The sequence below is a fragment of the Macaca fascicularis genome, chromosome 11, assembly GCF_037993035.2.
Source record: "Macaca fascicularis isolate 582-1 chromosome 11, T2T-MFA8v1.1".
In the NCBI taxonomy this organism is placed as follows: Eukaryota; Metazoa; Chordata; class Mammalia; order Primates; family Cercopithecidae; genus Macaca; species Macaca fascicularis.
In genome coordinates, this window is record NC_088385.1 from 106793198 (window position 1) to 106809345 (window position 16148).

General features: G+C 36.0%; 1 protein-coding gene across 11 annotated transcripts in view; it reads right to left on the reverse strand.

Moving 5' to 3' along the window:
• ANKS1B (ankyrin repeat and sterile alpha motif domain containing 1B) overlaps window positions 1–16148 on the reverse strand; it is a 1288070-nt gene that overhangs the window by 1065085 nt on the left and 206837 nt on the right. For all 11 annotated transcript variants that reach the window (XM_005571954.5, XM_015430681.4, XM_005571953.4 and 8 more), the window contains exons 5-6: window positions 3046–3121; window positions 858–959 (exon numbers count right to left, since the gene is read on the reverse strand). In XM_005571954.5, coding sequence (XP_005572011.1) covers window positions 858–959; window positions 3046–3121 — 178 coding nt within the window. The remainder of the gene's footprint in view (window positions 1–857; window positions 960–3045; window positions 3122–16148) is intronic.

The window sequence follows — 16148 nt, forward strand, 5'->3', positions numbered from 1 at the left end:
CAGGGTAGGAGCTAAAGGAGAGAAAAAACATCTGGGGTTTTTAAGTAACATGCTACATGACAGGCCTAATCATCAAACAGGAAAGGAAAGCATTTAAATCTAATTTTTAATAAAAGTTTTAGTTCAAGTGGTGAAGTAGGCAAACTGCAAATAACAAAAATCATACCTAGATAGTTGTCAAACCTTCAACAGAGCTAATGACTGCCACTAACAACAAATGTACTTAAATGACTTTTACCAGAAACTAAGGCTGGTAAGACTGAGTTATTTTATACCATTGGATTAGGAAGGAAATAATCTGTATTCTTTTGGCTAAATACAATTTTTGTTATTATTGATAATCTAACATTTAGATATAAGCTCTGCCACTTAAGATACATGAATTTGAACAAATCAAATCTCTCAGAGCCTCAGTTTCCCTTATGTGCAAAAATAAAATAATGCCTGACTTATCTTACTTCATAGGGTCATAGAAACCAAAGTAGTAGCAAATCCCTGAAAACACTCAAAGTATTATTCAAATGTGAAATAATACTTAATCATCACTACTTTATAGCTTTATTAACTTCCAGCTCATAACTACATATTTACTACATATATATGAATTTTAAAAATACTTCTAATATCAAATGAGTAAATAAACACTTTAACTTCTTTAAAATACTTACTGAGTAGTTAAAGACCAAAAATAAAACACTAAAAGATATTATTATTTAGTTTAAAAGTCTGCCATAAAAAATAAAACTAGTAAGTTTGTTCAAAAGTAAACACTAACTCAAAATCAAAAAGAAAACTATAACAGTTTTAACCTGATCTTAACTTTAAGGCAAACTCATCCATCATTCAATACTGTTTACCTTGTAAGAGTGTTGCAATCTGGAGAGATTTCTGAGATGGATGTTCTTTCAGAATGTCCAAGACAGTTCTACCTAAGCTATCCTTTATGTTGGCATCAATTCCTGAAAGAAAAAGAAAAACTCACTAGATATACACCACTGAAGTGTTCTCAAAAGATACTATCAGTATCTAACTGCTGTAATTTCAAACATATACAGACCAAGCACTAAAAGTGATTTTAAAAAAATTAAGTTCTACACACACACACACACACACACACACACACACACAGACACACACGCACAAGATTTTAGCAAGAAAGAAGGCAGGGGCCTATTGTTACCAAAGATTAGGAACATTCTTGATCACGAGTTAACTCTCAAAGGGCACCCACCCAATGCTTAAGATTGTTTTTCAGGACCCTATGGTAACTTTTTTTTTTTTTTTTTTTTTTTTTTTTTTTGAGATGGAGTCTTGCTCTGTCGCCCAGGCTGCAGTGCAGTGGCATGATCTCGGCTCACTTTAAGCTCCGTCTCCCAGGTTCACGCCATTCTCCTGCCTTAGCCTCCCAAATAGCTGGGACTACAGGTGCCCACCACCACGCCCAACTAATTTTTTTGTTGTTGTTGTTTTGTATTTTTAGTAGAGATGGGGTTTCACTGTGTTAGCCAGGATGGTCTTGATCTCCTGACCTCATGATCTGCCCGCCTTGGCCTCCCAAAGTGCTGGGATTACAGGTGTGAGCCACCGCGCCCGGCCAACCCTATGATATCTTTGGGTTATAACTACTTAACTCAATAGCACACTATCACACTGAAAAATGTTATTGATTTAGAATGTGAATTCCTAAAGCATAATGGTCATGTGATTTATATTCTCTGTATAATATGGTAAAAATATTTAGTAGATTATAATCATGTACCATGTAAGTAACATAAGAACAGTCTTAGAACACTTGAATATTCATAGAGTTGAAAAAGGATGATTATTTTGAACTGTTGTCCACACAGAATTTATTCAAATACAAGGTCAAATACTCCATGATATTTATTTATCCTAGATTATATTTGTCAGTCACATTCATCATCCATTTGATGAGCAAACTTATTGAAGTGTGTAACTAAAACACCTGTTATTACTTTCATTGTGGAAATATATATTGTATGAAAGAACTTATTTTAACGTAGCAAATAGCTTTCACTGCCCTAAAAATTTTATGAATTTTCCAAACACATAATTGCAAAAAAAAAAAAAAAAAAAAAAAAAAGCCAATTTACAGGATCTGGTCCCAAATGTTAGTCCATTGTAAGATTATTAAATACATGTTTACATTTGCATAGGAATGTGTGACCAGCACATAATAATATTTAGGTGGTTTCCTCAAATCGTTTGTTGTAATACCACACTGCATGACAAAGTTAAATATAAATGAAACTTTAACTTTGTTAAATTATGTACAAATACAATCACAATACAATAGTCTGCCAGTGTTTTTCATTTTATTTTTTTAGAGGAAAATAAACACACTATATTCCATAACATGAAAAATTTCCATCAGTTGTTTACAAGCATGAATTTGTACCCATGCCTTTTGATCTTTAAAACAAATCTGACCTCAATTTTAGTTTTATTTCATTTCAATCAGAAAGTACATGTGAAAATAAATAAGCCAACTTTATCGTTCCTTCAAAACACTCCCTTTGAAAGGTTCCCTTTAAAATAAATTTCTGTAGCCTACTAAAAATAGTTACTCAGTTAATGAACTAACTAGGACAATTTACCTTAAGGAGAGGGAGCTCAAATCTCTGTTTACTGTAGTTCACAATATAAAACATAGAAAAACTATTATGTTCTTCAATAAACCAAACAATTGTGACAATTTCTCACGGATCAATTCCTCTCTCTTACAGAAGGCAGAAATCTCCTTTTTCTTTTGGCAGTTTACCTCTAAAGTACTTAAATGCATAAAATTGTAATAACTAAGAAGTTTGTACTTAAAACATGTATTGCAAAAACGAAGTTGCACATTGATATCAATGTTATCTAAATACTGAAGCTCAGTTCTACATAATATGAATACATATCTGCATTTTAGAGTAAAGACAAGAGGGTGATTTGTGAAGAAAACTGTGTTGTTTTCCTTTGTCTATTCCCAAAATAGAAATGGTATCTGGCAGGATAAGCTCCATGCAGAATCACAATAGTTACCTGTTTCTAACAGAACTCGTACAACATCCACCTTTCCAAACAAAGCTGCTTCATGAAGTGCACTCCCCTTTTCTGTCTGGAAAAAAAAAAAAGTAAGAAAAAAGAAAGCACGGTTGTATTTGGAGTGCTTACAGGTTTAAAAAAAATGCTCACATTTTATATATTCATACATATTTTCTGTACTCTCAGCCCTCCCTAACAGAAAGGTAACATGGAATAAAGAAGAGATTCTGAAAGAAAAATCCATTGTCTTGGGGATTATAAAACACCTCTGCTTCTAAATAGAAATTTGGGCCAGGTGCAGCGACTCACGTCTGTAATCCCAACACTTTGGGAGGCTGAGGCAGATGGATCACCTGAGGTCAGGAGTTCGAGACCAGCCTGGCCAACATGGCAAAACCCCATCTTCTCTACTAAAAATACAAAAATTAGCCACGCATGGTAGTACATGCCTGTAATCCCAGCTACTCAGGAGGCTGAGGCAGGAGAATCGTTTGAACTCAGGAGGCAGAGATCGCAGTGAGCCAAGATCATGCCACTGCACTCCAACCTGGGTGACAGAGTGAGACTCCATTTCAAAAATAAATAAATAAATAAATAAATAAATACCATTTGACTTTGTTAACGTTAGTATGTCACCTTCTCTTAGCTTTAGCTCTCCTTAAGTATAAAATAAGAGAAGTAATGCCTACCTCACAAGGCTTTTGTGACTATGCAAGAAGCTCATTTAATCAGCATGCATTTATTAAACACCAATTATAGGCCAAGAGTAGCTGAAGGATATTCTGAGGTATGGAAATATCATCCTGGCCCTCATATATTCACATTCTATTTGAAGAGACAGATGTATAAACACAGATGCTCCCTGACTTCCAGTAGGGTTACCTCCTGATAAAGCCACCATAAATTGAGTATCCAATAAGTTGAAAATGCATTTAGGCCAGGTGCAATGGCTCATGCCTGTAATCCTAGCACTCTGGGAGGCCAAGGTGGGTGGATCACCTGAAGCCAGGAGTTCAGGACCAGTCTGACCAACATGGTAAAACCCCACCTCTACTAAAAATAGAAAAAAATTAGCCAGACATGGTAGTGGGCACCTGTAATACCAGCTACTCAGGAGGCTGAGACAGGGGAATTGCTTGAACCAGGAAGGTGGAGGTTGCAGTAAGCTGAGATCGCACCACTGCACTCCAGCCTAGGTGACAGAGTGAGAATCCATCTCAAAAAAAAAAAAAGAAAAGAAAATGCATTTAAACACACTTAACCTACCAAACATCATAGCCTAGACTAGCCTACTTTAAATATGCTCAGAACACTTACATTAACTTAGAGTTGGGCAAAACCATTTAACACAAAGCCTATTTTATGATAAAGCATTGACTATCTCATATACCGCATATCGCTAGCCTGGGAAAACATCAAGATTCAAAATTTGAAGCATATCAAAATTGCAACAGTTTCACACCATTTTAAAGCTGAGAAATTGTTAAATTAAATCATTGTAAGTTGGGGGCTGTCTGTAAACATTTATGATAAATGAAATCTAAACAATTTAATGTAGCCATAAAAAAGAACAAAATCCTGTCATTCACAGCAACATGGATGGGCCTGGAGAATATTATGTTAAGTGAAATAAGTCAGGAACTGAAGGATAAATACCACATGTTCTCACATATGTGTGAGCTAAAAATGTTGGGCCCATAGAAGTAGAGAGTAATATTATGGTTATGAGAGGCTGGGCAGGGGATCAGGGAGAGAAGGATAGGGTGAATGACTACAAAATTACAGCTATATAGGAGGAAGAAGTCCTAGTATTATTTAGTAGGGTAATGATAGTTAATGATAATGGATTATATATTTTCAATTACTGGAAGAGAGGATTTTTGAATGTTCCCAACACAAAGAAATGACAAATGTTTGAAGTGATAGATATGCTAATTACCCTGTCATTACATACTATATTTCATGTATTGAAATATCACTCTGTATCCCTAAATATGTACAATTATTACATGCAACTAAAAGTAAAATTAAAAAGCAAAAAAAAAAATTTAATGTGGCTTAACAAACCCAGATGATCTTTTCTCCCTGCTTTCCTCTCCATCCCATCCTTTGCCCATCACAACTCTCTTCCAAACCTCATACCCTATGCTCCAGGCATACTGAACTCTTTCATAATCATTTCATATTGCTTTCTTCCACAGGGAGTCTCAAAGGCTGGTCTCTCTGCCTGGCAGGATCTAACTCCTAGCACTCTTAATCTAGCCATATAGATATGCCACTAGTTAATTTTCAGCATGAATAAGAATCACCTGCTGAGATAGTTTAAAAACACATTTCTGGGCCCTATCCCCAGAGTTTCTGATTCAGTAGCCTGAGATTAGGCCCTAGAATTTCCATTTCTAACAAATTCCCCTGTGATTCTGTAGGTCTAAACAGTATGCTTTCAGAACCATGAGCATGTACTGTATCTTGAATCTTAGCTTAAAATAATTGCATTTATAAAGACATCCCTGGCCCCTGAAGTTTAGTGTTTTTCCTGGATGTTCCACATTAATCTATATTTTCCTTATCACAGCACTCATAATACCACATTACAATTTTATGTAATTGTCTAGTTCCCATAATAAACTGTAAGTTCGGTGGAAATGTAGGCCACATCTATTTTTTCACCATTGTATCCCCAATGCCTAGCAAAGTACTTTGAAAATATAGATGTTTAGGAATTCTTTTGAGGGCAAAAAGTGGAAGGAGGGAAGAACACAGGATGAAAAACTAGGACATTTTGTGAGTAGTGCAGGATGAGATTGATTCTGCCTTGAGGAAGCTCAAGGAAGATTCCAAAGATGATGCTTTTTCAGCTACACAAATGTTAGTTGTCTCTTTTTTTTTTTTCATTCTTTTTCTTCTTCTCTCAAGAATCTAACAAGTATCAGTAGGTCATGTGTGTGTGTGTGTGTGTGTGTATGTGTGTGTGTGTGTGTGTGTGCGTGTTTTCAATTGAATAGTATCAAGTTAGCAATTTTGTCACCCTATACTAAATGTGATCTCTAATATGGGATTCTAATCTCAACTTGAAATAGAAATATCACTATGAAATAACATACAACGTAAAAACTTTTTTTTTTTTTTTTTTTTTTTGAGATGAGTCTTGCTCTGTCGCCCAGGCTGGAGTGCTGTGGCATGATCTCGGCTCACTGCAACCTCCATCTCCCCGGTGCAAGCAATCTTCCTGCCTCAGCTTCCAAAGTAGCTTAGATTAAGGCATGCACCACCATGCCCAGCTAATTTTTGTACGTTTAGTAGAGATGGGGTTTCACTATGTTGACCAGGCTGGTCTTGAACTCCTGACCTCAAATGATCCACGTCAGCCTCCCAAAGTGCTGGGCTCACAGGCATGAGCCACTGCGCCTGACCAAAGCTCTTTAATAAAAGTCTATTATATAATTAACCCAATCTAAAGTAGATAAGTACATTATTAAGGAGGTTTGAGGAACACTGAATATCAATGTGATCTGAATGTATCTTCAAGATGGAATGATTGGAATGCACTTGAATTATAATCTGACTGGCATATGTAGATACTGAAAAAATGGAAACAAAAAAATAATTTTTAAATATACAGCACAATTTTGAAGGAAATGAAAAACTGGAAACTGATTCGGCTCTTAAGAAAATATTTCAATGTGGGGCTTGAACATTTTATTTTTTCCCTTCCTTAAAAATACTTCTTGAAATAATCTAATTTTGCTCATTCTCATGCTGTTTTTCAACCAGGCTTCTGATTACTACTTTGATTCCCTTACACTTTTCACAAAATTTTGGACTTGATTTCAGAAAAATCCTTCCTGATATAGCGTGCTTCGGTTCATTCTGAAAACAAACTGAAAAATATTTTAATTCAGGATTGTGAGGGGAAAGAAATAGAATTCCACATAGCCTCAGCGAAAGGGGAGGACAGAAAGTATGAACCCCAGGGGTTAGCTTTGGAACAGGTATTTGTTCCAGGGCATCTGTCAACCCATGCTAGACTAGGGCCTGGACTTTAACCAGCCACTCAAGGTGTGAGTGGCAGTGGGGCAGAAGACAGTCTGAAGTCCAAGCAAGCTGAAAGCTTAGATGAGGGACCCCTGCAAAACTCTAAAACCTCTAAAGAACAACATCCTCAGTGAAAATTAAAACAACAACCACAACAACACATTGCACAGAAGGGGAAAGGATGTCTAACTAGGTCTTAGTTGTAGATAAGTGAAAAAAGTAAATCCCCCTAAGAATGTCTAACCACAATTCTACACTTATATGGTAAGTTTAAGGCAAAATTGTACAATTTATATGAACTCCAGATCTTCATCCAAAATGCAGAATCAAGTGGTCCCGGGTTTCTAGTAATACAGGCAGATATAAATGCTTAGAAAAAAGCAGATATAAATCCCCTCTGTAAAAGTACACCTTCAACTCAGGCCTCCAAATATTACAGCAGATGAAGCTCTAAGAAATACAAATTCAAAATTATAAATTATTGAATGTGAAAGGAAACATCCCACCATGAACAAGAATTAGTAAATAAAAAAAAGAATAAAACTCACAAAAATTTCACATATTGAAATGGTCAGCTATAGAATATAATATATATGTGATAAATAAGATGAAAGAACTAGAAAAGAATAATTATCAAAATTGACCAGAGGTGAAAACGAACCAACTAGCATTCTAGAAATAGAAAATATAATATTTAAAATCAATGGCTTAATAATATATATCTACTGAAAGGGTATTGAACGGGATGATAGTTTTTTTAAGTACATAATTGATAGGGTTTGGCTATGTCCCCACCCAAATCTCATCTTGAATTTTAGTTCCCATAATCTCCATGTGTCATGAAAGGGACCTGGTGGGAGGTAATTTACTCATGGAGGCAGTTACCCTCATGCTGTTCTCACAACAGTGAGTGAGTTTTCACAAGATCTAATGGTTTTATAAGGGGCTTTTCCCCCTTTGGCTCAGCACTTCCTCTTGTCTGCCACCATGCAAGATGTGACTTTGCTCCTCCTTCACCTTACTCCATGATTATGAAGCTTCCCCAGCCATGTGGAACTGTAAGTCAATTAAACCTCTTTCCTTTATAAATTACAACCTCAGGTATGTCTTTATTAGGAGACATACTAATAGGAGACTTAATTAGGAGAACAGACTAATACAATAATGCAATAAAAAAGAATAAGAGATGAAGGACAGAGCAAAATTGCAGAATATAAGCCTACACCATTTGTCTTCCCCACTGGAACACCGAATATTAACAACTATCTGCACACAGAAAAGCACTGTAACAAGAACCAAAAGTCAGGTGAACAATCACAGTATCTGGTTTTAACTTCCTACTGCTGAAACAGACACTGAGGAGGGCAGAAGAGAAAGTCTTCAATCACAGGCGCCGCCCTTCTTCCATTCCATGGCAGTGGCCATGCTGCAGATAGAAAATCTGTGCGTTTTAGGAAGGGAGAGGGCAGTGACTGAGGAACTTTACATTGAACTCAGTGCTGCTTTGTAGGAGTGGAAAATAAAGCTGTGTGGGGTTCAGCCAGTGCCCACACATTGAGGGGGCATTTGGACTAGCCCCAGTTAGAAGGGAATCACCCATCCCAGAGGTTGAAATGTGAGTCTCTCAACAAACCTCACCACTACACTGCAGACTGAAGTGCTCTGGGATCCTCAGTAAACTTGAAAGGCAGTCTAGGACACAAGCACTGCAATTCCTAGGCAAATCCTAGTGCTAGGCTGGGCTTAGAGCCAGTAGACAAGGTTGGCACATGACCTAGGGAGACACCAGCAGATAGGGCTAAGGAAGTGCCTATGCCATCCCTCCACCAACCCCAGGCAGTGCAGTTCGCAACAACAAAAGTAACTTCTCCCTTCTGTTTAAGGAGAGGAGAGTGAAGAGTAAAGAGGACTTTGTCTTGCATCTTAGATACCAGCTCAGCCATAGTAGGACAGGACACTGGGCAGAGTTGTGAAGCCCTAACTCCTGGACATTTCTAGATGTACGTTGGGCAAAAAGGGAACTCACTGCCGTGGAGGAAATAACTCAGTCCTGGCAGGATTCATCATCTGCTGACTAAAGAGCTCTTGGAGCCTAAATAATCAGCAGCAATAACCAGGGAGTATACCATGAGCCTTGTGGTCTGAGAAATGCTGGCTTCAAGGGTCATCCAGCACAGTCCCAGCTGTGGTGGCTAAGGTGAACAACTTCTGTTTGAAAACAGCAGAGGGAAAAGTAAAGGGGCCTTTGCCTTGCACCTAAGGTACTACTTTGGCCACAGTAGGAAAAAACAAGCAGGTACATGAGTCTCTGAGTCCAGGCCTAGGCTCTTGGACAACATTTCTGAATCTGTACTGGACCAGAGACGAGCCTACTACCCTACAGGGTGAGTCTGAGACCTCACAGCATTCATCATAAGCTGATGAAAGAGCCCTTGGGCTTTAAGTAAACACTGGCAGTGACCTAGAAGAACCCTCGTAGACCAAAAGTGGTGGTGGTCACAGGGAGAGGCTCCTGTGCCTGTGGAAAAGGGAAGAAAGAGTAAGAAGGACTTTGTAATGCAGTGTGAGTCTCAACTTAGCTGCAGTAAATTAGAACATAAGGTAAACTGCTAAGGTTTTTGACTCTAATCCTTGGCTTCCAGACAGCTACTCTGGACATGTCCAGGGTCTGGGGGAACTCACTGCCCTGAAGATAAGGATACAGTGCCAAGCTGGCTTCAGGTCTGACCCAATGCAATGCTAGTGGTGGTTTCCAAAGGGGTGTTTGCATCACCACACCCCCAGGTACAGGTGGCTCAGCACAGAAAGATACACTCTGTTTCTTTGGGAGAAAGGAGAAAGAAGAGTATTTGCCTGGTAATACATAGAATTCTTCCAGATCTTATCCAATACGACCAAGGCAGTACCTCTATGAGTCTGCAAAAACCACAGTGTTAGTGGGTTTGGGGCCCAAATTTCCTTCAAATGCCTGGAAAGTCTTCCTAAGAAGGACAGATACAAACAAGCCCAGACTGTTAAGACTACAGTCAATATCTAACTCTTCAATGCACAAATACTGATGAATATCTATAAGCATCAAGACCATCCAAGAAAACATGACCTCACCAAATGAACTACATAAGGCACCAGGGACAAGTTCTGGAGAAAAAATAGATATATGCTATTTCAGACAGAGGGTTTAAAATAGCTGTTTTGAGGAAACTCAAAGAAATTCAAGATAACACACAGAAGGAATTCAGAATTCTATCAGATAAATTTAACAAAGAGAATGAAATAATTTTAAAAAAATCAAGCAAAAATTCTAGAGTTGAAAATTGCAATTGATGTAATGAAGAATGCATTAGAGTCTCTTAAGAGCAGAATTAGTCCAGAAGAAAAAATTAATGAGCTTGAAGACGGGTATTTGAAAACACACTCAGAGTCTGTGGCCATACCACCCTAAATGCGCCCAATCTTGTCTGAAAACGAGAATCTGAGAAGAGATTCTCTCTTCTCAGAAGAGAGAAAATAAAAAAAGAGAAGAGAAAATAAAAAAAGAATACAAAGCAATGAAACCTGCTTTCAAGATCTAGAAAACAGTCTCAAAAGGGCAAATCTAAAAGTTACCGGCCTTAAAGAGGAAGTTGAGAAAGAGTTAGGGGTATAAGGTTTATTCAAAGGGATAATATTGGAGAACTTCCCAAACCTAAAGAAAGATATTAACATTCAAGGACAAGAAGGTTATAGAGCACCAAGCAGATTTAAACCAAAGAAGACTACTTCAAGGCATTTAAGAATCAAACTCCCAAAGGTCAAAGATAAATAAATAATCCTAAAAGCAGTAAGAGAAAATAAACAAATAACATACAATGGAGCTCCAATATATCTGGCAGCAGACTTTTCAATGGAAATCTTACAGGTCAGGAGAGTGGCATGACATATTTAAAGTGCTGAAAGAAGAAAACTTTTACCCTAAAATGGTATATCTGGCAAAAATATCCTTCAAGCATGAAAGAGAAATAAAGACCTTCCCAGACGAGCAAAATCTGAGAGATTTCATCAACACCAGAGCTGTCTTACAAGAAATGCTAAAGGGAGTTCTTCAATCTGAAAGAAAAGGATGTTAATAAGCAATAAGAAATCATTTGAAGGTGCAAAACTCATTGGTAATAGGCCACAGAAAACCCGGAATAACACTGTAATGATGGTTTGAAAACTACTTTTATCTTAAGTAGAAACATTAAACAATGAACCAAAAATTAATAATGACTACAACAAATTTTCAAGACACAGAGAATGTGTGTCTTGAAAGACATAAGAGAAACAACAAAAAGACATAAAGAGAAACAACAAAAAGTTAAAAAGTTGGGTGACAAAGTTAAAGTGTATAGTTTTTATTAGTTTTCTTTTTCTGTGGTTGTTTGTTAGTTTATGCAATCAGTGTTGTCATCAGTTTAAAGTAATGGGCTATAAGGCAGTATTTGCAAGCCTCATGGTAGCTTCAAATAAAAAAACATACAATGGGTACACAAAAAAAATTAAAAAGCATGAAATTAAAGCCTACTGCCAAAGAAAATCACCTTCACAAAAAGGAAGACAGGAGGAAAGGAAAGAAGGAAGAACAGACTGCCAAGAAAAGAGAGAGAGAAAAATAACAAAATGACAGGAGTAAGTCCTTACTTATCAACGATAACATTAAATGTATATAGAGTAAACTCTCCAATCAAAAGACACAGAGTGGCTGAATAGATGAAAAAACAAAACCCAATGATCTGATGCCCTCAGGAAGTACATGTTACCTGTAAGGATATACACAAATTAAAAATAAATGGATGTAAAAAGATACTCCATGTCAACAAAAACCAAAAAACCGCAGGAGTAGCTATACGTATATTAGGCAAAATAGATTTTAAGACAAAAATTGTAGGAAAAGACAAAGAAGGTCATTATATAATGACAAAGGGGTCAATTCAGCAAGAGGATATTACAATTGTAAATATATATGCACCAAACACTGGAGTACCCAGATATATAAAGCAAATATGATTAGTGCTAAAGAGAAAGATAGACCTACATACAATAATAGCCGGAGACTTCAACTCCCCACTTTCAGCATTGGATAGATTTTCCAGACAGAAAACCAGCAAATAAACATTGGCCTTAATCTGCACTTTAGAAAAAATAGAACATTTTATCTGATGGCTGCAAAATACACATTCTTCTCCTCAGCACATGGATCATTCTCAAGGACAGACTATGTGTTAGGTCACAAAACAAATTTTTAAACATTTTTTAAAAATGAAAAAATATCAAGCATCATCCCTGACCACAGTGGAATAAAACTATAAATCAATAACAAGAGAAATTTTGGAAACTATACGAACAGATGAAAATTAAACAATATGCTCCTGAATAAGTGGGTCAATGAAATTAGAAAGAAAATTTTAAAATTCCTTGAAATAAGATCATGGAAACACAGCATACCAAAACCTATGGGATACAGCAAAAGCAGTACTAAGAGGAAACTTTATAGCCATCAGTGCCTACATCAAAAAGGAGGAAAAACTTCAAATAATCTAATAATGCATCTTAAAGAATTTAAAAAGCAAGGGTAAGCTGAATGCAAAATTAAGAGAAGAAAGGAAATAATAAGGATCAGAGTAGACATAAATGAATTTGAAATGATTAAAAAAAAGACAATATATCAATGAAACAAAAAGTTCTTGTTTTTAAAAGAACACCACAATTGACAATCCTTTAGCCAGACTAAGACGAGAGAGAAGACCCAAATAAATGAAATCAGAAATGAAAAAGGAGACATTACAACTAATATCACAGAAATTCAAAGAATCCATTAGTGGCTGATATGAACAACTGTATACCAACAAACTGAAAAATCTAGAAGAAATGGATAAATTCCTAGATACATACAACCTACTAAAATTGAACCATTAAGAATTCCAAAGCCTGAACAGATCAATAACAAGTAACAAGATCGAAGCCATAATAAAAAGTCTCCCAGTAAAGAAAACTGCAGGACAGATGACTCTGCTGATGAATTCTACCAAACATTTAAAACACTAATACCAATCCTACTCAAACTGTTCTGAAAAACAGAGGAAGATGGAATACTTACAAACCCATTCTACAAGACCAGTATTAATCTGATACTAAACCCAAAGACACATCAAAAAAAGAAAACTATAGACCAATATCTCTAATTGCTATTGATGTAAAAATCCTTAACAAAACATAAGCAAACCAAATTCAACAACAAAGTAGGATTTATCCCTGCGATGCAAGGATGGTTCAACATATGCAAATCAATCAATGTGATACTCTGTATCAACAGAATGAAGGACAAAAAACATGATCATTTCAACTAACACTGAAAACATATTTGATGAAGTCCAACATCCCTTCCTAATTAAAAAAAAGTACTCAAAACACCTCAATGTAATAAAAGCCATATATGACAGACTCACGGCTAGTACCATACTGCATGGGGGAAAACCAAAAGCTTTTCCTCTAAGATCTGGAATACAACAAGAATGCCCACTTTCACCACTGTTACTCAAAATAGAACTGGAAATCCTAGCTAGAGCAATTAAACAAGAGAAAGACATAAAGGGCATCCAAATTGGAAAGGAAGAAGTCAAATTATCCTTGTTTGCAGATAATACAATCTTATATTTGGAAAAACCTAAAGACTCCACTGAAAAACTATTAGAACTGATAAACAAATGTAGCAATGTTGCAGGATACAAAATTAACATACAAAAATCAGCAGCATTTCTATATGCCAACAGTAAACAATGCGAAAAAGAAAATTTTAAAAATCCCATTTACAGTAGCCACACATAAAACTAAACACCTAGGAATTAATCAAAGAAGTGAAAAATCTCTACAATGAAAACTGTAAAATACTGATGAAAGAGATTGAAGAGGACACCAAAAATGGAAAGATATTCCATGTTCATGAACTGGAAGAATCAATATTGTTAAAATGTCCAAACTAACCAAAGCAATCTACAGATTCAATGCAATACCTATCAAAATACCAATGACATTTTTCACAGAATGGAAAAACAATCCCAATATTTATACAGAATCACCAAAGACCCAGAATAGCCAAAGCAGACCTGAGCAAAAAGAATAAAACTGAAGGAATAATATTACGTGACTTCAAATTATACTACAGAGCTATAGTAACCAAATCAGAATGGTACTGGCATAAAATCAGACACATAGACCAATGGAACAAAATAGAAAATCTAGAAAAAAATCCACACACCTACAGTGAACTCATTTTTGACAAAAGAGCCAAGAATATACACTGGTAAAAAGACAGTCTCAATAAATGGTGCTGGTAAAACTGAATATCCATATGCAGAACAATGAAACTAGACTCCCACCTCTCACAATATACAAAACTCAAATCAAAATGGATTAAAGATTTAAATCTAAGACTTCAAACTCTGAAACTACTACAGAAAAACTTTGAGAAAAATCTCCAGGACATTAGTCTCAGCAAAGATTTCTTGAGTAATACTCCACAAGCACAAAGAACCAAAGTAAAAATGGACAAATGGGATCATATTAAGTTAAAAAGCTTCTGCACAGCAAAAGAAACAATCAACAAAGTGAAGAGACAACCCACAGAATGGGAGAAAATATTTGCAAACTACTCATCTGACAAGGGATTAATAACCAGAATATATAAGGAACAAAAAAACTTTATAGGAAAACATCTAGTAATCCAATTGAAATACTGGCAAAACATTTGAATAGACATTTCTCAAAAGAAGACACACAAATGGCAAACAGCTATATGAAAAGGTGCTCAGCATCATTGATCATCAGAGAAATGCAAATTAAAACTACAATGAAATGTCACCTCACCCCAGTTAAAATGGCTTTTATCCAAATGTTAAGCAATAACAAATGCTGGTGAGGATATGAAAACAAGGGAATCCTCATATACTGTAGGTGGGAATGTAAATTAGTACAACCACTATGAAGAACAGTTTGGAGGTTCCTCAAGAAACTAAAAATAGAGCTACCAAATGATCCAGCAATCCCACTGCTGGATACCTACCCCAAAGAAAGGAAATCAGTATTTTGAAGAGATATTTACAATCTCATGTTTGTTGTGGCACTCTTCATAATAGCCAAGATTTGGAAGCAATCTAAGTGTCCATCAACAGAAGAAAGGATAAAGAAAATGTGGTATACACACACACACACACACATTTTCTTGGAGTACTATACAGCCACACAAAAAGAATAAGATTCTGTCATTTGCAACAACATGGATGGAACTGGAAATCATTACATTAAGTGAAATAAGCCAGGCTCAGACACACAAACATCACATGTTCTCAGTTGTTTGTGGGATCTAAAAATCAAAACAATTGAACTCATAGAGAAAGAAGGATGGTTACCAGAGGCTGGGAAGGGTAATGGGAGCACAGAGGTTAGAGGGAGGTGGGAATGGTTAAATGGTACAAAAAATAGAAAGAATGAATAAGACCTAGTATTTGATAGCACACAGGGGCACTATGATCAATAAGTATTCAACTGTACATTTAAAAATAAAACAATAAAATTGTTTGTAACACAAAAGATAAATGCTTGAGGGGATGGATACTCAATTTCCCATGATGTGATTATTGTACATTGCATACGTGTACCAAAATATCTCATGTACCCCATAAATATACACACCTACTATGTACCCACAAAAATTTTACATTTAAAATTTTTTAAATGGTTACAGAAACAAATAAGCAAAGAAGGTAAAAAAGAAATATGAGATAGAAAATATGAAAGACGGAATAAAATAAGAGGATTCAATATATGTCTAATCAGAGTTTTAGAAGAAGAAGATAGAGGTAAATAATAGTCAGTGGCTAAGAACTTTACGTAATTAATAAGACACTAAGTTCCAGGACCAGCAAGAAAGATAAATGAAAAGAATACATCCTGGACATATCACAGTAAAACTACAAAACTACTAAGATAATAACTTTAAAACACCCTGAGGGAAAAAAATGCCTAAAAAGAAGTAATAATTATATCAATAG